We start from the raw sequence: 18,740 nt of genomic DNA on the forward strand, positions 1-18,740 counted from the left end.
TTTCCCTAAATTTACAAGACTGTAACAAACTCTGCTTAAGATAGGGATGCCAGTCTCCAACGACCCAGTGGGGCAAATAACATGCCACTGGTGCTGTTTTGGGTCAAGAAAACGGTGCAGGCAGGGAGGCACCTCCACCTACCTTGCATATTGGAAATAACCATGCCAAGGAATGATTTCCCCTGATACACTGGATATATATGTGACAAGTATCCTTTTAACATAAGACAACATTCAACATTCTGCATCCTGAAATAGTATAGCTCCAGGGAGATTTTGCTCCTGGTTAATGCTGGCTGAGGAAGAAACATCTCTTAAGTACAGCTCTCAGGGTGATGCTCTTTTGCTTTCATTGTTACTTTTATCTTGAGTCCATAAGTACGGCTCTGAATGTTCTAGCTCAGTTCAATAGACTGTGGCTTGATTATGTTCTAGGCGATGAGGATTGGAAAGCCGTGGCCAATGGCTCTCCCTTGCCGCTCCAGTGGTCTCCGCACCACAAAGAAGTTTATGTGGCAGCAAGAAGGCCAGAACCCATCTACTTCAATGCTCCAGGTGTGTATTTGCATAGCCAAAAGGACCACTCAGGGAAATGTACTTTCAAGTTGTTATTGCTGAAACAGGTAAGATCTGTTGCGTGCATGATTTAACAGCACAAGACGAATATCCTACAGGGGGCATCAGAAGAGACGCATAGTTAGCAAATCTGGATTAGGAGCTTTTGGCTGCTTCGATTCAGGAGGTGTATACTCATTGAGTGAAAAATCCTGCAAAACAAGAGGTTATATTGTTAATTGTCTGCTAGCAGAAAAGAACGTTTATCATTCTTGGAGAAAGAATCTACCGTAGTTTCCCAAACGTTTGGCCAGAGTCCCCATATGTAGTCATAAAATGGAGTTTGGAGAAAAACATGCACCACAAAATCAAACAGAAACTGATGAGGTTTAAGCACTTTTATGAAATAACTGAGGCATTCAATATCATTGGAATTTCGGGATGTTGGAATATACAGTTGTGCATGATTCACAGGGGTATGAAGGATATCTGCAGAGGGCATTAGAGGAAATGTGTATTCAGCATAGTTAGACCAGGAACTTCCTGATATTTTTCAAATAATCTCCAGCATCCTGATTGGCTCAGTTGGAGACTTCCTGCTCCTTTGAGCACACTTCCTCCCTGCTTGCCTCCAGAATAGATATACTGAATGCATAACAGAACAGTTAGAGAGGTCTCTCTGGCCATTCCTAGTCACAAAGTTGTTTTGCTTCACAATAAAAATATTTTATTTCTCTTAAGCAGCCTGGTGCCAACACAGCAACGGGTGTCACTGTAGCCCTTTGAAACTGCCCTTCCCCACTGCTATGTTGTTGTTTAGCTTAACTTACTCTTGTCAAACAAAGTTCCACATTGGAATCATGTGGTCTGTCCATTTTGTCCTCTGGAGCTTCTGTTTGCTTTGCACTTCCTTTGTAGCCAGGTTCCTTGGGAACCAGCAGCTGAGCTATGGACAGACTCTGTCTTTCAATTACCGCGTGAATCGAGCCGGACGTCGTCCGTCCCAGTATGACGTCGTCTTGGAAGGAGCTGGCTTAAGAATCGCTGCCCCCCTCATGCCTCATGGAAGGATGCTGCCTTGTGCCAGAAAGACCTATGAATTCAGGTAAAGTGATCTACGGGGGCTCCCTTGTACAAGACCCTCCTGTGTAGCCCCCTCTGAGAATCATCATCAGTGGATTGGCAGCAGTGGACATTCCTCTCTTGACAACTGTTCTATCAAGCAATGCCTCTTACAGGCGAAGGAGCCATCACAGATCTAATGTAAGGTGATCAGATTGTCCCACTTTTGGAGGGACATCTGGGGGTACCTGGCAAATTGTACTTATGTTGAAATTTAAAAATACATATTACAATACTATTTTTGCGTTCAATGCGTTCTATGAAACTTTTTGTTGCTCCATATAAATCAAATTTTTAACCAAGACCCCCCCCCCCCCCCCCGGTCAATGCCACCTCAACAATCCATTTTAATGGAGTCACTACATGCGTTCCCCTGCCAGTCATCGAGTGCTGGGTAAGCTAGGGATGCAAGATTGATCGGTGTGCAAGCATGTATGAACGAGCTTGATGAGCCTCCATTTTGCAATAAGTGAATTGCTTAGATTGGCACTTTTCTCTTTTGTGAGATTGCTGCTAATGGTGGACAAGCTTTCCTGGGCCTGGACATTTCAATCAGTTCTTGTTCCCCAAACTGAATTTATCTTTGTCTACTAAATTAGCTTTGTTGTTATCTGTGCATCTGTTGGACCTTAAGCTGCAAGTAGTTTTGATTGCTAAAAAACAGCTTTAAGACATTATAGATAACCTCTTGGATTAATGAAGAAAACCTGGGATTGAAGTACTGGGTGGCTGAATCTTGCACTTGTGTTGATTCTCTGACTTGTTGATTCTCAGCCCAGGCAAGCCCGATACCTTTAGATCTTGGAAGCTAAGCAAGGCCAGGCCTGGCTAGTATTTGGATGGGAGACCTCAAAGGATTTGGGTGGTAGTTCCTCCAAGGAACACTAGGGGTCAGGACACATAGGCAGGAAATGGGAAACCACCTATGAACGTCCCTTGCCTGGCTACCAGAGAATCCTTGGATCTCCTGGCTACACTACACATGTCAAATAAATAAATATATAAGACATGCAGGTGAGGCTCCATATTCTGTGCTCCCTTGTGGCTTGTAATGTATGCACAGCCTGTCCACTTTATGGAGGCTGAAAGAGGTTTGTGTCTGCCATTAAATAAATCAAGCAAATGTATGTGACATCATGTATATACAGTAATTTGCCTAAGCATGGAGCCAAATATTGTTGGATATTGTGCTAGCTAAACTTATTCAACTTCTGGATTCTGCTTCTGCACGGAAGGATTAGGATAACGTGATATCTAACGGTATGTGGCTTCTACCTTATTTATTCTGATAAAAATACAGAAACTGTGTGGGATAGGCTGTATAATAAAGTATGGTAAAATGATCTCAAAAACTGATAGAAATAAATCTTCTAAATAATCTTCTCATTCACATCCAATTTGCAGATTGATTATTTTAGTTCCTCAGTGTACAGTGGGACAAGTACACCCATTATGAACTTGTTTCATTCTACTTCATTAGATACATACATATAGTCCTCAGGACCTATGTTTTTATACAGCAGCTGTCCCCAACCCCCAGTTCAGAGACCAATATCAGTTCGTAGATCTGTCGGTACAGGGCCGCGGCTCCTCCCTGGCTGCTGCCTTGTGGGCTGCCCTGCCACTCTGCTGCCGGCTCACCTTTGGTGCTCTCCGGCGGTCACCATGGCTGGCCCCCCCCCTTGGCATGGCACTGCACAGCTGCTGCTGGCAGCACGCCCCAGCGGGCAGTGGGAAGTCAGGGGCACCGGCAGGAAAGCAAGTGAAGCAGGGGTTCAGGCAGGGGCAGCGATGTCCCTCGGCAAAAGACTACCCCACCCCGGATCTCAGTAAGCGTTGACCAGTCCCCAGTGATAAAAAGGTTGGGGACCACTGTTATACAGCATTCACAATTTCAGCTCTCTGACATACAGGGCTTCTCTAATGATCATACAGACTGCAGAAGGCTCCAAGCCAATAGTCACCAAGTTCGTAAGGGCCAGCTAGGTGTAGTGGTTAGGAGTGCAGACTTCTAATCTGGTGAGCCAGGTTTGATTCCGCAATTCCCCATATGCAACCATCTGGGTGAACTTGGGCTCACCACAGCCCTGATAAAGCTGTTCTGACGGAGCAGTAATATCAGGGATCTCTCAGCCTCACCTCCCTCACAGGGTGGCTTGTGTGGGGAGAGGAAAGGGAAGGCAACTGTATGCCGCTTTGAGCCTCCTTCGGGTAGAGAAAAGCAGCATATAAGAACCAACTCTTCTTCTTCTTCAGTAATTTCAAGGCTCTCTCAGCCTTATCCACCTCACAGGGTGTCTCTTGTGGGGAGAGGAATGGGAAAGCGAATGTAAGCCGCTTTGAGACTCATTTGGATAGAGAAAAGCGGCATATAAGATCCAACTCTTCTTCTTCTTCTTCTTCTTCTTCTTCTTCTTCATAACTGCAATGCTTGTCATACTGTACACTGAGAAATTAAAATATTCGATCTACAAATCGGATGAAAATGAGATTATTTATTTCAATTATTTCAATCAGTTTTTGAGATCATTTTAATATACTTTATTATAATATACTTTATATATTTTTATATGCCTTTATATAATCAGCCTCTTCCATACACCGTTTCTGTATTTTATATTTAGCATTGATGATTTATGCTGTGTACCTTCTTTGTATTGTCTGTGTAGAAGCAAGGGCACAAAATTTCTCTATTTCTTTCATCATCTCTGGCACGCAGGTTGGATGAGCATCCAAACAACAACTGGAGCCCTAGACTGAGCGGCGTAGATTTCCGCCGGTTAATTGGAAACCTGACAGCTCTTTGGATAAGAGCCACTTATGGAGACAGTGAGTTGGGATTAGGGTGGGGAAACCAGAAGGGGAATAATTATAATGGTATGCCTCATTGTGATCCAATAGGAGACTCACAAAGGGTTAAAACCATAGTATTATCATTATTATTATTAAATTTATATCCCGCCACCCACGGCAAGCCATCTCGTGGTGGGTCACATAATTAAAACCCCACATAAAAACATGAAAAATATATCCCATTAAAACCCCCTTACATTAACATAATCTGGCAGTATTATGAATTTTAAAGAGAGCATATTAAGGATCAGACAATCTGGTGGCCATTTATTTATTATCAGGGAATCCTTTCCATGTTTTCCTTTATAGCAGGGGTAGTCAACCTGTGGTCCTCCAGATGTTCATGGACTACAATTCCCATGAGCCCCTGCCAGCAAATGCTAGCATTTGACTACCCCTGCTTTATAGTAATGTCCACTAAACAAACTTTGGAGCCTTCCTCCAACCTAAAAAACCTTTCAACTTGCAGAAACTTTCCTTAGGAACATCTGCTTACCACCCTTTGTCCTGATTTAGGGTGTGTGACAGAGAATTTGAGTGCATGTTCTAGGGCAGCCATTGTCAATGGAGTCCATATGCCTCCCTGGGGGGCCTGGCACATTTGAAGGAAGCCACAGACTGGAAAATGTGAAAAGGAGCACCCAATGGATTTATGGGGGGTCCTAGTAACTGAATGGATGAAATATGCTTTTGTCACAGAAGACACTAATTGCTTGAAAGTTCAACCTTTTTCAAGGGAAAGAAAAAGAAATCCTGTAATCTGTTCCTTTGTTAGGAACTTGAATTAATGCATCCAAGGGGAAAAAATGAACACACATGCTTCTCTTGGTTGAATATTCTAGAAATCTGTCTCTCATGTATATATACATACTGGGAACCTAGGCTGACCAGCAGAATATACTAAATGTTAAGATACAAACATTCATTTCTCTTCATGTATACATTTAAGATTTTAAAAACATCAGTATTAAATCTTAAATGTGCACATGAAGAGTAACAAATATATTTTGTATATTCTGCTGCTCAACTTCTGAGTTTCCTAGCTTTACACACAAGTTGGTTTATTCTGTTCCCTCTTTTGTTGCCATCTCATATATATAAGAGTATAGTTAGTTCACTCTTACCTTAGGCCTTTTGAAGCCTAGCTCATTGAGCAAGCAGCCAACCTCCTGTAGGGGGCCCTGGAACCTGTGAATAGCACCCCAATGGCCCGTGGCCAAAGAAAGGTTGAGACTGGCTGTTTTAGGGCAGGGGTAGTCAACCTGTGGTCCTCCAGATGTCCATGGACTACAATTCCCATGAGCCCCTGCCAGCAAATGCTGGCAGGGGCTCATGGGAATTGTAGTCCATGGACATCTGGAGGACCACAGGTTGACTACCCCTGTTCTAGGGCACAGAGCAAATTTCAGACCATGAAGGTGCCGTACTGTCCCATTCCTGCCTATCCTCTCACCGACAGGCAGATCGATGCTTCGCGTCCCCTCTTCTGGAAGCCAAGCAAAGTCCACAAGGAACTGGATTACTTGAAGTGGTTCATTTCATGGTGCCGTGAGGCCAGAACAGAACTGTATTCCGCCATACCAGAACATTTCAAGCAACCCATTCCCTACCTATTACCTGGCTCTCCCCACACAATAATTGCATAAGTCATCACACAAGGGGCAGGCATGGAAACGCTATAACTGCCTGCCTGCCAGACCACGTGATTGGCAATTCTTAGTCATCCCAGACAATTCTGCCATTGGGGGGGGGGTGTGTCATTTGTCATGTCATCCTCTTGAGAGTCCACATTCACCGTAACGTGTTTTTGCTTGTTTAGACACAGGATATCTCTCTAATGTTGTCTTGGTTTCGGCACGGCCAGCCTCTGGCGTTCGGGCACCCTGGGTGGAGCATTGCGCATGTCCAGCAGGGTATGAGGGTCAGTTCTGTGAGAGATGCGCTCCGGGTTACAAGAGAGAAGATGCTGTCAGACTTGGGGCCTTCAGCAACTGTGTGCTATGCAACTGCCAGGGAGCAGGAATCTGTGATCCAGAGACTGGTGAGGAAATTCGCAGTGGCGACTATATATATGGAATTGCATGCTGTCTCTGAACCCTGTGGTGTTAAACGTCAGTCTCAGCGGCTGTTCTTCTTCCTTCTCTCTTTTTTTTGACTTTGTCCAGGGGAATGTTATTCGGGCGACGAAAACAGGGAACACATCAGTTCTGTCTGCCCAACTGGCTTTTACAGTCCGCCACAGAGCCCGCAGAGCTGTCAGCGATGCCCGTGCCCGGGTGGCCATGGCTGTTCAGTGCTGCCACGGACGCAGGAGGTGGTTTGCAATAACTGTCTTCCAGGAGCCAGTGGTAATGCTCAGATTCAGACGTATTTCTTGCAAGGACAATGTTTTTTTTTCCTCCTACAGAATGATGGGTTCACATAAAGAGCAGTGACTGCAGGGTTTCCAAGCCCACAAAATGCCAACAGAACTGTGCACAAAGTTTTTGTTCTTTTAAAGCAAAGTGTACATGTTGCTTCATCCATTTGGCCTTCATTTGAGAGGCAGGTAGTTGCCCCTAATCTGGAGAGCTGGGTGACCTTGGGCCAGTCACAGTTCTCAGAGCTGTTCTCACAAGGCAGTTCTCTCAGAGCTCTCGCAGCCACACATACCGCATAGAGTGTCTGTCATGGGGAAAGGAGGGGTAGATGATTTTAAGTCATTTAGAGACTCCTTTGGGTAGTAAAAAGTGCAGTGCAAACAAACCCAGTTCTTCATTCTTTCCTAGGCTCTCGCTGTGAGTTTTGTGCCGATGGCTATTTTGGAGATCCCTCGGGTGAGACCGGTCCACGACGGCCCTGTCAGCGATGCCAGTGCAGCAACGTGGATCCAAACGCCTCTGGGATTTGCAACCGTGTGACGGGGGAGTGCAAGTGCAAGGATGGCTTTTTCGGAAACCCCTCATCTCCTAACCCGGAAGAGAAATGCCGAGGTATAGCATCGGTTTCCAAAAGAATGTTGACTTCAGGGTCGTGATTAGTATGAGAGATGGGTGCCTTATCTTAAATTTTCAGAGGCAGGACAGTATATACGTCTCAAAATAAATAAATAAGATGTTTGATAACACTAGTGCCTAGACCAGGGGTAGTCAAACTGCGGCCCTCCAGATGTCCATGCACTACAATTCCCATGAGCCCCTGCCAGCATTCGCTGGCAGGGGCTCATTGGAATTGTAGTGCATGGACATCTGGAGGGCCACAGTTTGACTACTCCTGGCCTAGACATTAGGACAAATTCTGAGCGATATAAGACATGGGTCCCCAACATGGCACCTGCAGGTGGCCTTCCTGGTACCCCTTTGTTCCTTCTCCCATGCATCTCTTCCCCAAAACAAAGAGCCAGTCCCAGCTTTCCTTCGCCTCCTTGGAGCAGGAGGTGCTTCCGATGACCCCACTAAGCATCATCTTTGTGACTCCAGCAAGCACTCCTTCACAAACAGCCACCTCCACCTCCATTGTTGGCTCGGGTGGTCCCAACGTGTTGTGCCTGGCTGCAGCCCCTCTGGCTGCCATTTTCTAGCAGTGCTCATTCCCTGTATTCATGTTCCAAGAATGCACTCCTCTCCTTAACAAGAACCCACCCCGAAGAGCTGTTTATGAAGCTTTATTCCCAGGCCACGGGATCACCCTTTCTCCTGTTTTCCTAGTCACGGGCAAATGTCTTGCACTAACGAGAAACGTATGTCAGGAACTTTCCGACTTGCATAGCTGCCTCCAAACGGATGAATTCAGGTGGCTGTTTGGTGACCAGTCAAGCGTACCGCTTGTTCAGTCTTTGCCCTGTTGGAAACTTCTTGTATGTCCAGTCAGCCTGGCGCATCCTGCGGAGCTATAAAGCTGTTATGTTCAGACTTCTGTTATGCGCGTGTAGGTGTGTGTGTGTGTGGGCACCTCTTTGGATGGTTTGGGCTGTCACTTTGTCTGTTGCTTGGCCGGATAGAGTCTCTGATGCATGAAAAAGAACAAAAGATATCTCTGTTCCAAATCCATTGGGTTATTTATGAACATTTTCTGCAGAAGAAATAAGGAGCAAATTCTGAAATGGGAGCATTTTTAGAGACAGTGATTAGAGAAGAGTTTGGAAAGGGGGCGTTTTGTTATCACCGGCTAAGACAGCAAACAGAAAGAGATTGCAGGGTCAGTTCAATGTATTTGTCACTCCAAACACTGTGTGTTTGTTTTCTACAGGGCCAAGTCTGCCTTGGTTAGGAACTAGCAGAGGAGAATGCCATTTAATTTTTTAATGTTCCTGTCAACATTGGCTTGCAGAGGGACTGAGAAATGTGCAAGAGCTGCAGGTTGCATAACTGAGCAGAATATAAAGGATGTCCTCCAGGGGGCATTGGAGGAGATGTATATTCAGCAAAGATGGGAACTTTCAAATAATCTCTTCCAGTGTCCTGATTGGCTCAGCAGAAGACTTCCTGCTATTTGAGTGCATTTCCCCCTGCTTAACTCCAGAATAGATGTTGAACAGAATAATGACTGCAGACAACAGCTAGCTAGATGGTTAGGTCTCCCCCTCTCGTTTACTATACATAGTTGTTTCTCTCCTGAATAAAACACTATTTTATTCTTCAAGCAGCCTGGTGCTGCAAAAGCTGCATATTCAAACTCTTGCCAACAAGTATGATCCTAATTTCTTGCAATGACCACAAAGAGCTTAGTAACAGTGGATTTTCTTTCCGTAAGTTGTTCTTCTCCAACATAATGTGTACAGTCAGAAATTCTAACAGCTAACCACATTCTCTACTTGGGGTATAAATGAAGCAAGCAAATCTGTTAAGCACCTGCAAATGTGATTTGGGGGCTCTCTCCAAGCTGTAAGCTTTTTCTTGTCCCGCGCAGCTTGCAACTGCAATTCAGTGGGTGCAGAGCCCCTGCGGTGTCGCGGTGATGGGAGCTGCATTTGTAAGGCAGGATTTGAAGGGCCCAGCTGTGAACACACTCGCTGCCCAGCCTGCTATGAACAAGTGAAAGCACAGGTAAGAGCCATCATTCCTGCGAGGAATTTTCCTTCCTACCCTCCCTCTGATTCTTTGAGCAGAGAACTAGGAGACTTGGTTTAACCCAGAAGAAGGTCACAGAAGGCCCAGTGGGGGTGGAAAATGCCACTAAGTTACAACCTTTAAAGTTTTTCAAGCAAGAGATGAACTGTGATGGTTTTCCTGCCTGTCTCCGTGTAGCAACCTGGGACTTCCTTGGCAGGCTCCCATCTAGCAAGGACTGAGGGGCCCTCTAACCCAGAGGCTGCCTCTCCTCCTCTGGTTCTTTTCTGATTCTTGCACCTGTATTTTTAGATTGCAAGGCTAAGAAAATAGATTTTAGAGACCAGGTATTTATTAGATTTTTTTAGTTGCCACTCACCCAAAAGGTCTCAGGGCAACTTAAAACACTTAACCAATAGCATCATAAGTTAAAAGCCAATGAAAATCAGGCAATATTTATAAAATATGATGACTCAGCACCACACCACTGCCAAACCAGCCCAGGACATCTGGTTAACCTCCAAAGGCCCATCTGATTAGGTTGCAAGCCCTCCAAAAAACCCCGGGTCTGCTCTCACTGGTCCTTCATATGACCCACTACCTGATTCTTTCTGTTGATGCCTTTGCATTACTCATTGACATGCAAGCCTTGCCTTTTATCCCCAGGTAGATCAATACAGCCAGCAGCTTCAAAGGCTTGAGGTTCTCGTCTCCCAGGGGCAGGCAGGGGAAGTGCCCGGAGATAACGCGGAGCTGGAGAGGAAGATGAGAGAGGCTGAACAGGTGCTCCAGGATGTCTTGAGAGAAGCCCAGACGTTGCAAGGTAAATCTTCCCAGATCCATTCCGGATGGCAGGGGAGGCCACCAAGGACGTGCTGTGCAGAGGCAGGCAGTGGTGAACCACCTCTGGACGTCTTTTGCCCTGAAAATCCACTGGGGTCACCTGAATGGTGAATAATGAAAAGCTGCCCTTCTTGCCCTTGGAGAGGATGGGAACAAGGTGCCAGTTCTGAACAACAGCAAAATAAATAAATAAATAAATAAGTCTTACAGCACTGCTGTGTAACTTCACCTCTTTTCCTTTCACCGCTGACACTTAGCCCCGCATATCTATGACCCAGCCGTTTGTTCAAGCTCCTCTTCTTTGACAAATGGAAGGGGTCCATGCAGTTAAGGCTGACAGCTTTTCAATTGGTCCCTCCAGCCTGTCTCTAATATTGGCTTGCTCATTAGTTACCCTTGTTCCCTAAGAGGAGATAGCTTTCTATGTTTTTCACAGGCACCCGTCAGATATAACAGGCAATCATAATTTGTTGCTTCGTATAGAAGCCTGTGGAATCCGCCCACTTGTGTGTTCCCTCTTCTCTCAGACAGATGTCTACTTTTTGCGATTTCATCTAAACCTCAAATTATGGCTTGTGTTCTTCTGTACGAACCGGGGTTTAAGCTGTGGTTTGGAACCCTGGTTTGTAAGGGAGAGTGCAAGGCATAGTCTTTGGCTCAGTTGAAGTGACTCAGTATGGTGTGCTGTGAAGGTGTTGGATCGCTGCATAAATGGAGCAATGCAATGTGGGTTGGCCATCTTGTTTGTTTCATGCCAGTGTCTCTTTCCAAGCAGTCCTCAGCTTCTGACTGCTTAGTGGAGCTGGAGTTAAGGCTATCCCAGAGAATCTTGCTTTGTAAGCAGGAATTTCATGAAGATTGTTTGAATTGTGCTTGCTCTACCTGTCCATCGCTGGCCACAGGCCCACTTCTCTTCTATATCAGTATGTTTCCTCTAGCCTAGTGAACATATTTTTCCCTCCTCTTCCTTCTCTCTTGTTGTTCAAGCTACGGACAGATCCTTGGGGAGTCGCCTTTCCAAGGTGAAAGGTCAAGAATTCACCTACCGGAGCCAATTGGACGAGATAAAGGACACAGCCAACCGGCTGCAGTCTTTGGGCAATCAGTACCAGAAGCAGGTGCAAGACAGCAGGAAGCTCATCCAGGGAGCTCGCTCAGATTTGGAGCAAAGCAAAGCGAAGTTAGGAGGAGTGGCAAGTATCTTTCCTTGGAGCTGTTCCTCATCTCAGGGCGTGGGAGCAGCAATTAAGGACCGAGTCACAGAAAGAAATAAAAAATACCGGCAGGATTTTGTTCCTGTGAGAAAGAGGCATCAAATAGCTTCGTTCATTTGTCACTGCAGGTTTTATGTGTGGAGCAGGAAGAGATGCACCTTTTGTGCATATTTGTATGACTGGCCCAGTCAGAAATTCTGGTGGAAATAGATGCAGTTGGAGCTTTGGGATACAACTTTGCTGTTCAGAAGCACAGGTTGATGTTTCTCTCCTTCCTTCCCTTGCCTCCTCAGGTTATTCCATCTTCAGATCTCCCTGGAGGGTCAAACAGGTTGTTAATCCTTGCCCAAGAAGCCATGAAGTTAGCAGATAGGTGAGTCTGCTTAGCCCAGTCTCAGAGGCCAGTGGATACATCTCTGGACTCTATGTCAGGCTAAGACAAAAAGGTCAAATCTCAATATTTTTTTAAAAGAAAGAGTATGGAAAAGAAATCCAGAGAAGTTAGCATTTTATTTAAATAGAAAATGTGTGCACAATTTTAGTACAGATTGAATTTGGAAGTCCTGGAGAGATGTCAGGGGCCTAACCATGCAATATAGTTTCCCCAGGTATGTCCCTGAGTTGGGTCTGCAGTAAGGTGACCAGATTTTAACATTGGTAAAGCGGGACACCATTGACTGGGGGGGGGGGGTTCTTGATTAAAATTTTGGTCCATATGGAGCAACAAAAAGTTTCATAGAACGCATAGAACGCAAAAATAGTATTGTAATATATATTTTTAAATTTCAACATAAGTACAATTTGCAGCCTGCAGAAAGAAGCATTGTTAGAGAGCATAATGATCTGCAGCAGGAGGGGCAAGTTGGAAAGTAGGGTTGCCAACTCTGGGTTGGGAAATTCCTGGAGATTTGGGAGGGGTGGAGCCTGGGAAATGTGGGGTTTGGGGAAGGAAGGCACCTCATTGAGGTATAATGCCATAGAATTCCATTGGAACTGATCTGTATTATCTGGAGTTCAGTTGTAATACCAGGAGATCTCCAGGGCCCACCAGGAGGCTGGCAACCCTATTGGAAAGTCCAGCTTTGCAAAGACCACAGAGGGTCAATACACAGCAAGGTCAGCATGACTACTCTATTCAGTCCTCACCCAATAAGGATTTGCTTTGATGTTGCATCATTCTGTTTAAGGTAAAGTTGAGAGAGGAAGGGACAGTGATGGCCATGAATGGTCTTCACTGCCCTTGCAACCTATTCCCAGATAATATTTTTCTTTCTTTTTTGTGCTTTCCAGCCACATGCAGCTGGCGAATACCATTGAGCAAGCAGCCAGGGCAGCAGAAGACGCGTCGAGCCAAGCACTGGCTTTGGTGCAGTCAGTTGCAAGCGGGGGCGGCATCCTGACAAACTCTGCACAAGGGCTCCAGAAAAAGTATGCTCACACAAGATTGACTTTCATTCACTTGGAAGGCAAAGGGTAGTTAGTTGCCTTCATCTTCTCTGCATGGAAAACATCCCCAACATCCCCTGGTTTTCTGACCAGGGTCGATGGTCAGAACCTCAAGTGTTCTGAGTAGACTCATAGACTCCAAGTCTGGTGGCTGCTCCATACAGAAGAGCACCAGAAGGACCCTGGTGGCTGCTCCATACCGAATAGCACCAGAAGGACCCTGGTAATTCTTGTGTAGCTTCTGGGGCCCGCTTGGGGGAGATGATTTGGCCTCTGGGGAAATGACAGAAAGAGGAGTTCCTTCTCATTCACAGCACTGTAGATCCAGGGATACTCTCAGAAAGTCAACATTCATAAAGATCAGGGCGAGAATCCCTTGGCTAGAAGAAGCTGGAGCAGATTATGGAAAATCTGAATTTGACCCCTGCTTCATTCAAATGTTATGTGGTTGATGGGATCATTGGTGTGTTTGTGTGTGTGTGTGTGTGGGGGGGAATCTCACACTTCTGGGCTCAAACTCACTTCTCATTTCCAGGTATGATGAGGTAAAGTTGCTGTTCAGTGAGTTGGAGGCAGATGGCAACAGAGCTGCTTTGAGTGCTGACCAGGCCTATCAAAGCAGCCAAGTGCTCTTCGGCTCCCTGTCTCTTTTACCGAAGGTTGACACGAGCGTCTTTCAGGTAAGGACTCTCTGTGTGTTGAGGTGCTTGGTCCCCAAAACCGCTGGAAACTTTGGAGGCAGTGGGAAATGAGCTAAACCCAGCATGAGATGCAATAAAGGAAACCATGGCCTTCATTTGGCAAGGCCTGAGCAAAGCTGTTCTTGATAGGATTTTTGGAGGTCACTAATTTATTGGATCGTTGTAAGTTGTAAGTGACTCGATAGCACATAGCATAGTTGCTTTATATCATACCTTTTCTTTTCCTGTCCTTTGCAAGAGGAAGAATGCCTATTTTGCTACCAACCATTCCCAAACAGCACTTTTTTTTCCAGGATTTTTGCTAGTAATAGTAGCCCCCTAGGCCAAACCTGACTCCTTTCACCAGTGCCATTCTCTGGACTCACAAAGAAGAGCTGTTTTTTATACTCCAAAAGGAGTTCCACAGTGGCTTACAAATGCCTTTCTCTTCCTCTCCCCACAGCAGACACTCTGTGAGGTAGGTGGGCCTGAGAGAGCTCTAAGACAACTGCTCTGAGAACAGCTCTAAGAGAATTTGAGTAGCCCAAGGTCTGTCAGCTGGCTGCATATGGAGGAAGGGGAATCAAACTTAGTTCTCCAGATTAGAGTCTGCCACTCTTTAACTTCTACCCCACACTGACTGTCTAGTGTGGAACTATCCATAGCAATAGGATTTTGCAACGCGACAGGACATTTTGGAGAGCAGAAGTGGCACCCGACCTTTGGCCAGTCACAGTTCTCTTAGAGCTCTCTGAGCCCCACCTACCTCACAGGGTATCCGTGGTGGGTAGAGAAAGGGAAGGTAATTGTAAGCTGCTTTGAGACTTCTTTGGGAAGTGAAAAGTGGGGTAAAAAAGCAAAATCATCATCTTCTCCTGCATTCTGTGTGTTCTGTAACCTGACCTAATATTGTTTCAGGAGTCATGCTTCCCTAGCCATGGCCTTTTACACATTTGAAACAAATGACTTCTAGTTTGTATCAGGTGGACTTCTGAAATGAGGTAGATGGCAGTAAAACCTACCTAACCACTATAGTCATCTTTCGAGGCCTAGGTTCTGGTGGTACCCCAAGAGAAGCCTTCTTGGTCCTGCCACCAAACTCTAGAACTTTCTAGAGAGACTTGTCTGTTCCATTCTGTTGCCATCTTCCACCAGCAGGTGAGGACTTTTTTGTTTCACTTGGTGTTCCCAGTGATCCCTCCTTCTGCCCAACATTTTAATTGTTATTTTTATGGTTTTTTGTATGTGTCTTTTAGCTTTGGTTTTACTTGTTTTAATGATGAGTTTTAGATTTTGATGTTTTTTAAGACGCGTTTTTATTATATGCATATTTTTTCATCTGTTAGCCACATCGATGGTCCTCATGAGTGTAGAAAGGCAAGATATAAATTTTGTAAATAAATAAAATAAATAAAATAAATAGAAGAAAGGACCAGATCTTGGGACCAGCAGGAGTGGCACTAAGTAAAGTCATGAGTTTTTCCCATTTTGACACCTTAGGAGGAAGCCAAACAGCTCCGGCAGAAGGCGGACTCTCTAGCAGGTCTGGTAGAAATGTACATGTTGGAATATAAGCAGATGCTCGGCAACATGGGGAGCAAAGAAGAAGAGATCAAAGAGCTCTTTCAGAAAGGACAAGAGGACAGACTGGTAATGTGAAACTGTATTAATGACTAGAAAGTGTTGGTAGACAGTGACAGTGGGATCTGTAACACCTATTCAGACGGGCTCTTTAATTCAAAGATTCATGTACTTCTAAGGCAGTGGCTCTCAACCTGGGGGTCGAAGGACCCTTTCACAGGGGTCACAGCAGGGCAAGCAGCTTGGCTGGAGGGGGGGGATCCACACAACAGCCTTGCAGGGTAGATCAAGATAGAGTATTCATCTGCCTGGAGCAGCGGAAAAAAACGAGATCGGCATGGTGGGACAAGAGGCAGAACTGAACTGAGAAACCCTGGGAAAAACCAATTTATATACAATCATGAATAAAGGATCTTCATGCCATTGGTCAGTTTTGGATGCATGTCTGTGAAAGAACACTTGCATAATTTTATGGTTGGGGGTCACCACAACATGAGGAACTGTAATAAGGGGACGCGGCATTAGGAAGGATGAACACCACTGTTCTAAGGTGAAGTGAGTGGCACATATTTTTAGGGATGAAGAAACATACCTCTCCGAGTGACCTCTAAATATCTTGAACAGGGTCAAGCCTGAATTTTCTCCATGAAGTAGCTCAAGGACTGAATCACATGATACAAAGTCTTCATGTACCATACAAGCACTGAGAGTTCTGTGTCTCTCAGGGGCAGAGAGGCTGTGTTCTGATCGAAGCTGTGGCAGCCTTTCCCCTGTGCTGTTTTTGTGAATGGAAATAGCTTCAGGGAGCTTGCATTTCTTCTGCTGGGAAGCTTATGTGCTGCAGCTACCATTAGGTTGGCAGAATAAATAACAACAGGGAGGTACACAACCTGATTAAGAGTAAATAAACGTTTATTCGGGAATTACCACACTTGATAGTGCAGAGGAGAGACAGAGCTAGGTTCCTAGCTACATCTCTAGCTGAGGGAGAGAGAGAGTGGTATTCTGGTCGCAGTAGTGGACTTCTTGTCACAATCAGAACACCACTCCCCTTGCTCCCAGATGGCATGGAACTCCAAGGTCATGTGGCAGCCACAAGGACGTTGTGTGCATCATAGGAGCCCCTCTGTCTGTTCCATACATATGACCCAGGCTTGGATCTGTAGGTGGTACTGCATCCTCAGAGTTCTTGTCCTTAATCCCCAAATACAGATCCTCCCCTATATAGCAGAACTGGTTGATTGTGAACTCTGAGAGTCGGGCCTGTGTTGCCATGCTTGGTGTTAAGTGTTCTTTTGTTCTCCTGCCATTGCAGGCATCCGTCCAACTGTTGTCTCGTGCCAACCTTGCCAAGAGTACAGCCCAGAAGGCACTGAGTGCTGGCAATGTCTCTCTAGAGGAAGTTGATGGCATCTTGAGGAACCTGAGGGGTGAGTAGCTTAAAAAAAAAAAGTTGCACTAGAGGTCTATTGTCAATGTGCTGTGTGCCAGGCAAGGTCCATGAGGGGCAAAGCTGAAAACAACAAGTAGTCTTCACACCCAGCACGTAACAAAAAACAAGATCTAATCCTCTTTCAAGAAAATGTTGCAACTTCAAAAATGTCGATCGGGAAAAGATTTGCAAATGGGCACCCGTCCAAATGAGCTCCAATGAGCATGCTGGATTCCGATCTTTGGGGTTGGGCAGGACTTGGCATTTTGATGCAGATGCACATAGAAGTGATTGTGTGTTTCTGGAATCGTGGACTATCGCACACACAGAGTGAGATGTTTTCATTGTAATTAGAAGCTGTTGCCTTCGGAACTATTTGTTCATCTTCGTGGTGTCTGCGCGTTCCCCCATGGGATCTGCAATTCGCAGAGCCTGCCAAGGAGAGGAGCTCCCAGGAATGCTATCCCCCTCCTATCTCAGAGAGTGAGGAGACTTTTCCCACCCAAAAGCCACGTGATCTGGGAGGGAGTAGCTCTTCTCCTTCAGTTATTTTTTTTTTGCCACCATCAAGAGAGGTTCTGCGTTTTGCTCTTCGCCTCAGGCTTCTGAGGTAGTTTCTGCTGACTGTTGATTGGACTTTGAACTCGGATTGTTATTGATGATGGCTCTCTAAAAAATGTCATGAAGGTGGTGCTAAAATGGCACAGAATGATGGACATACCTCATTTCTCCTCTTTCTGGGTGAGGGACGTGTTACAGGGGCCTGTCAAGCCTGCCAAAAAATGACCCCTAAAACTAGGGGTGGAAGAGTGCAGCGGTTAAAGGCAGCCCTGTATGAAAAATCTTTGTCCACAGCAAAAATTGGCTTAGAAGGCGACAGTATGACCATTTATGCACTGGGAACTTCAGTGTCTCAGCTTCCATGCAGGAGCACAAATTGGGGGCAGATGAGGCACACCAGGCCAAATGTTCCCCCGTGCAGGTGCAGGAAGAGGTGGGGCAACCTGCCACAACTAAAACTCCAGTCTGCAGCTTGGCATGAAACCTCCAGTGCATAAACGGTCTATGGGAGACAAACACCCCCAAAACACCCTCTACAACACAAATTGAGGTGATGCTCTCCCAGGGCATAAAATTAGCTAAACAGTAGATTAATGCTGGAAGGCAACAGGTCAATCAATCAAATTTTATTACAGGTTGATTGGACATTTGCAGGCAGATTTGAATTTTGATTGTCAGTCAGCCCTCTCCCCCCTCCTGATCAGACTTTTTCAACTGTTTTACCATTGAGAAACTCCTGAAACATTCTTCAGGCTTCAAGAAACCCCAGAAGTGGTGTGATCATGCAGAATATGGTTGGGAGACATAGCTGTGCACACTCCCACCTAGGGCCCCTCCCCTTCCCACCTCCTCCAGGCCCATCATTGGCCAATTTGGAAGGTGAGGGGGAGGTTGACATGGCCATATATGGTCATATCACCCAGTCGATGTTTAATATATTAAAAATTCATTAACTCCCACCCTTTCAGTAAGCCCTTCCAGGACCATCAAAAAACTCCAGGGTTTCATAAAACCCTAACTGAGAAAGTTGATCTAAACAGATGAAATCCAGCTGCTCAATAAAGCTGCAGCCCGTTTTCATCCAGTTCGGTGCTTTTGATTCGAAGTTTATCTCTGCCTCCTGTCACCAGCACAAATAACAATATTGTCTCCATGCAGTGGACTCTTTATTCAGATAGGCTTCTCTTCCCCTTTCCCTTTTTGGCTTGCAGAGTTCAACCTGCAGGTAGGCAACAAGCAAATGGAAGCAGAAGGGGCCATGCGGAAGCTTCCTCACATAAGCAACATGGTCACCAGTGCCAACGAGAAGACCAGGCAGGCGGAAGAGGCTCTGGGCACTGCTGCTACGGAAGCAGAAGAGGCCCGAAGAATGGCTGGGGAGGCAAAGGAGATTGCTGTGGGCATTGATCAGGTATACAGGCATGGC

General features: G+C 45.7%; 1 protein-coding gene across 2 annotated transcripts in view; it reads left to right on the forward strand.

Annotated features, from left to right (window-relative positions):
* The window catches only part of LAMC2 (laminin subunit gamma 2), a 49,313-nt gene that overhangs the window by 26,054 nt on the left and 4,519 nt on the right, over positions 1 to 18,740 (forward strand). For both annotated transcript variants that reach the window (XM_077332613.1, XM_077332614.1), the window contains 15 exons: positions 436 to 555; positions 1,474 to 1,660; positions 4,397 to 4,506; positions 6,350 to 6,571; positions 6,696 to 6,878; positions 7,299 to 7,502; positions 9,418 to 9,554; positions 10,224 to 10,380; positions 11,388 to 11,593; positions 11,908 to 11,987; positions 12,905 to 13,042; positions 13,596 to 13,740; positions 15,241 to 15,390; positions 16,637 to 16,751; positions 18,526 to 18,725. In XM_077332613.1, the coding sequence (XP_077188728.1) occupies positions 436 to 555; positions 1,474 to 1,660; positions 4,397 to 4,506; positions 6,350 to 6,571; positions 6,696 to 6,878; positions 7,299 to 7,502; positions 9,418 to 9,554; positions 10,224 to 10,380; positions 11,388 to 11,593; positions 11,908 to 11,987; positions 12,905 to 13,042; positions 13,596 to 13,740; positions 15,241 to 15,390; positions 16,637 to 16,751; positions 18,526 to 18,725 (2,354 nt within the window). The remainder of the gene's footprint in view (positions 1 to 435; positions 556 to 1,473; positions 1,661 to 4,396; positions 4,507 to 6,349; positions 6,572 to 6,695; positions 6,879 to 7,298; positions 7,503 to 9,417; positions 9,555 to 10,223; positions 10,381 to 11,387; positions 11,594 to 11,907; positions 11,988 to 12,904; positions 13,043 to 13,595; positions 13,741 to 15,240; positions 15,391 to 16,636; positions 16,752 to 18,525; positions 18,726 to 18,740) is intronic.

Source organism: Paroedura picta, chromosome 4 (assembly GCF_049243985.1).
Source record: "Paroedura picta isolate Pp20150507F chromosome 4, Ppicta_v3.0, whole genome shotgun sequence".
NCBI lineage: Eukaryota > Metazoa > Chordata > Lepidosauria > Squamata > Gekkonidae > Paroedura > Paroedura picta.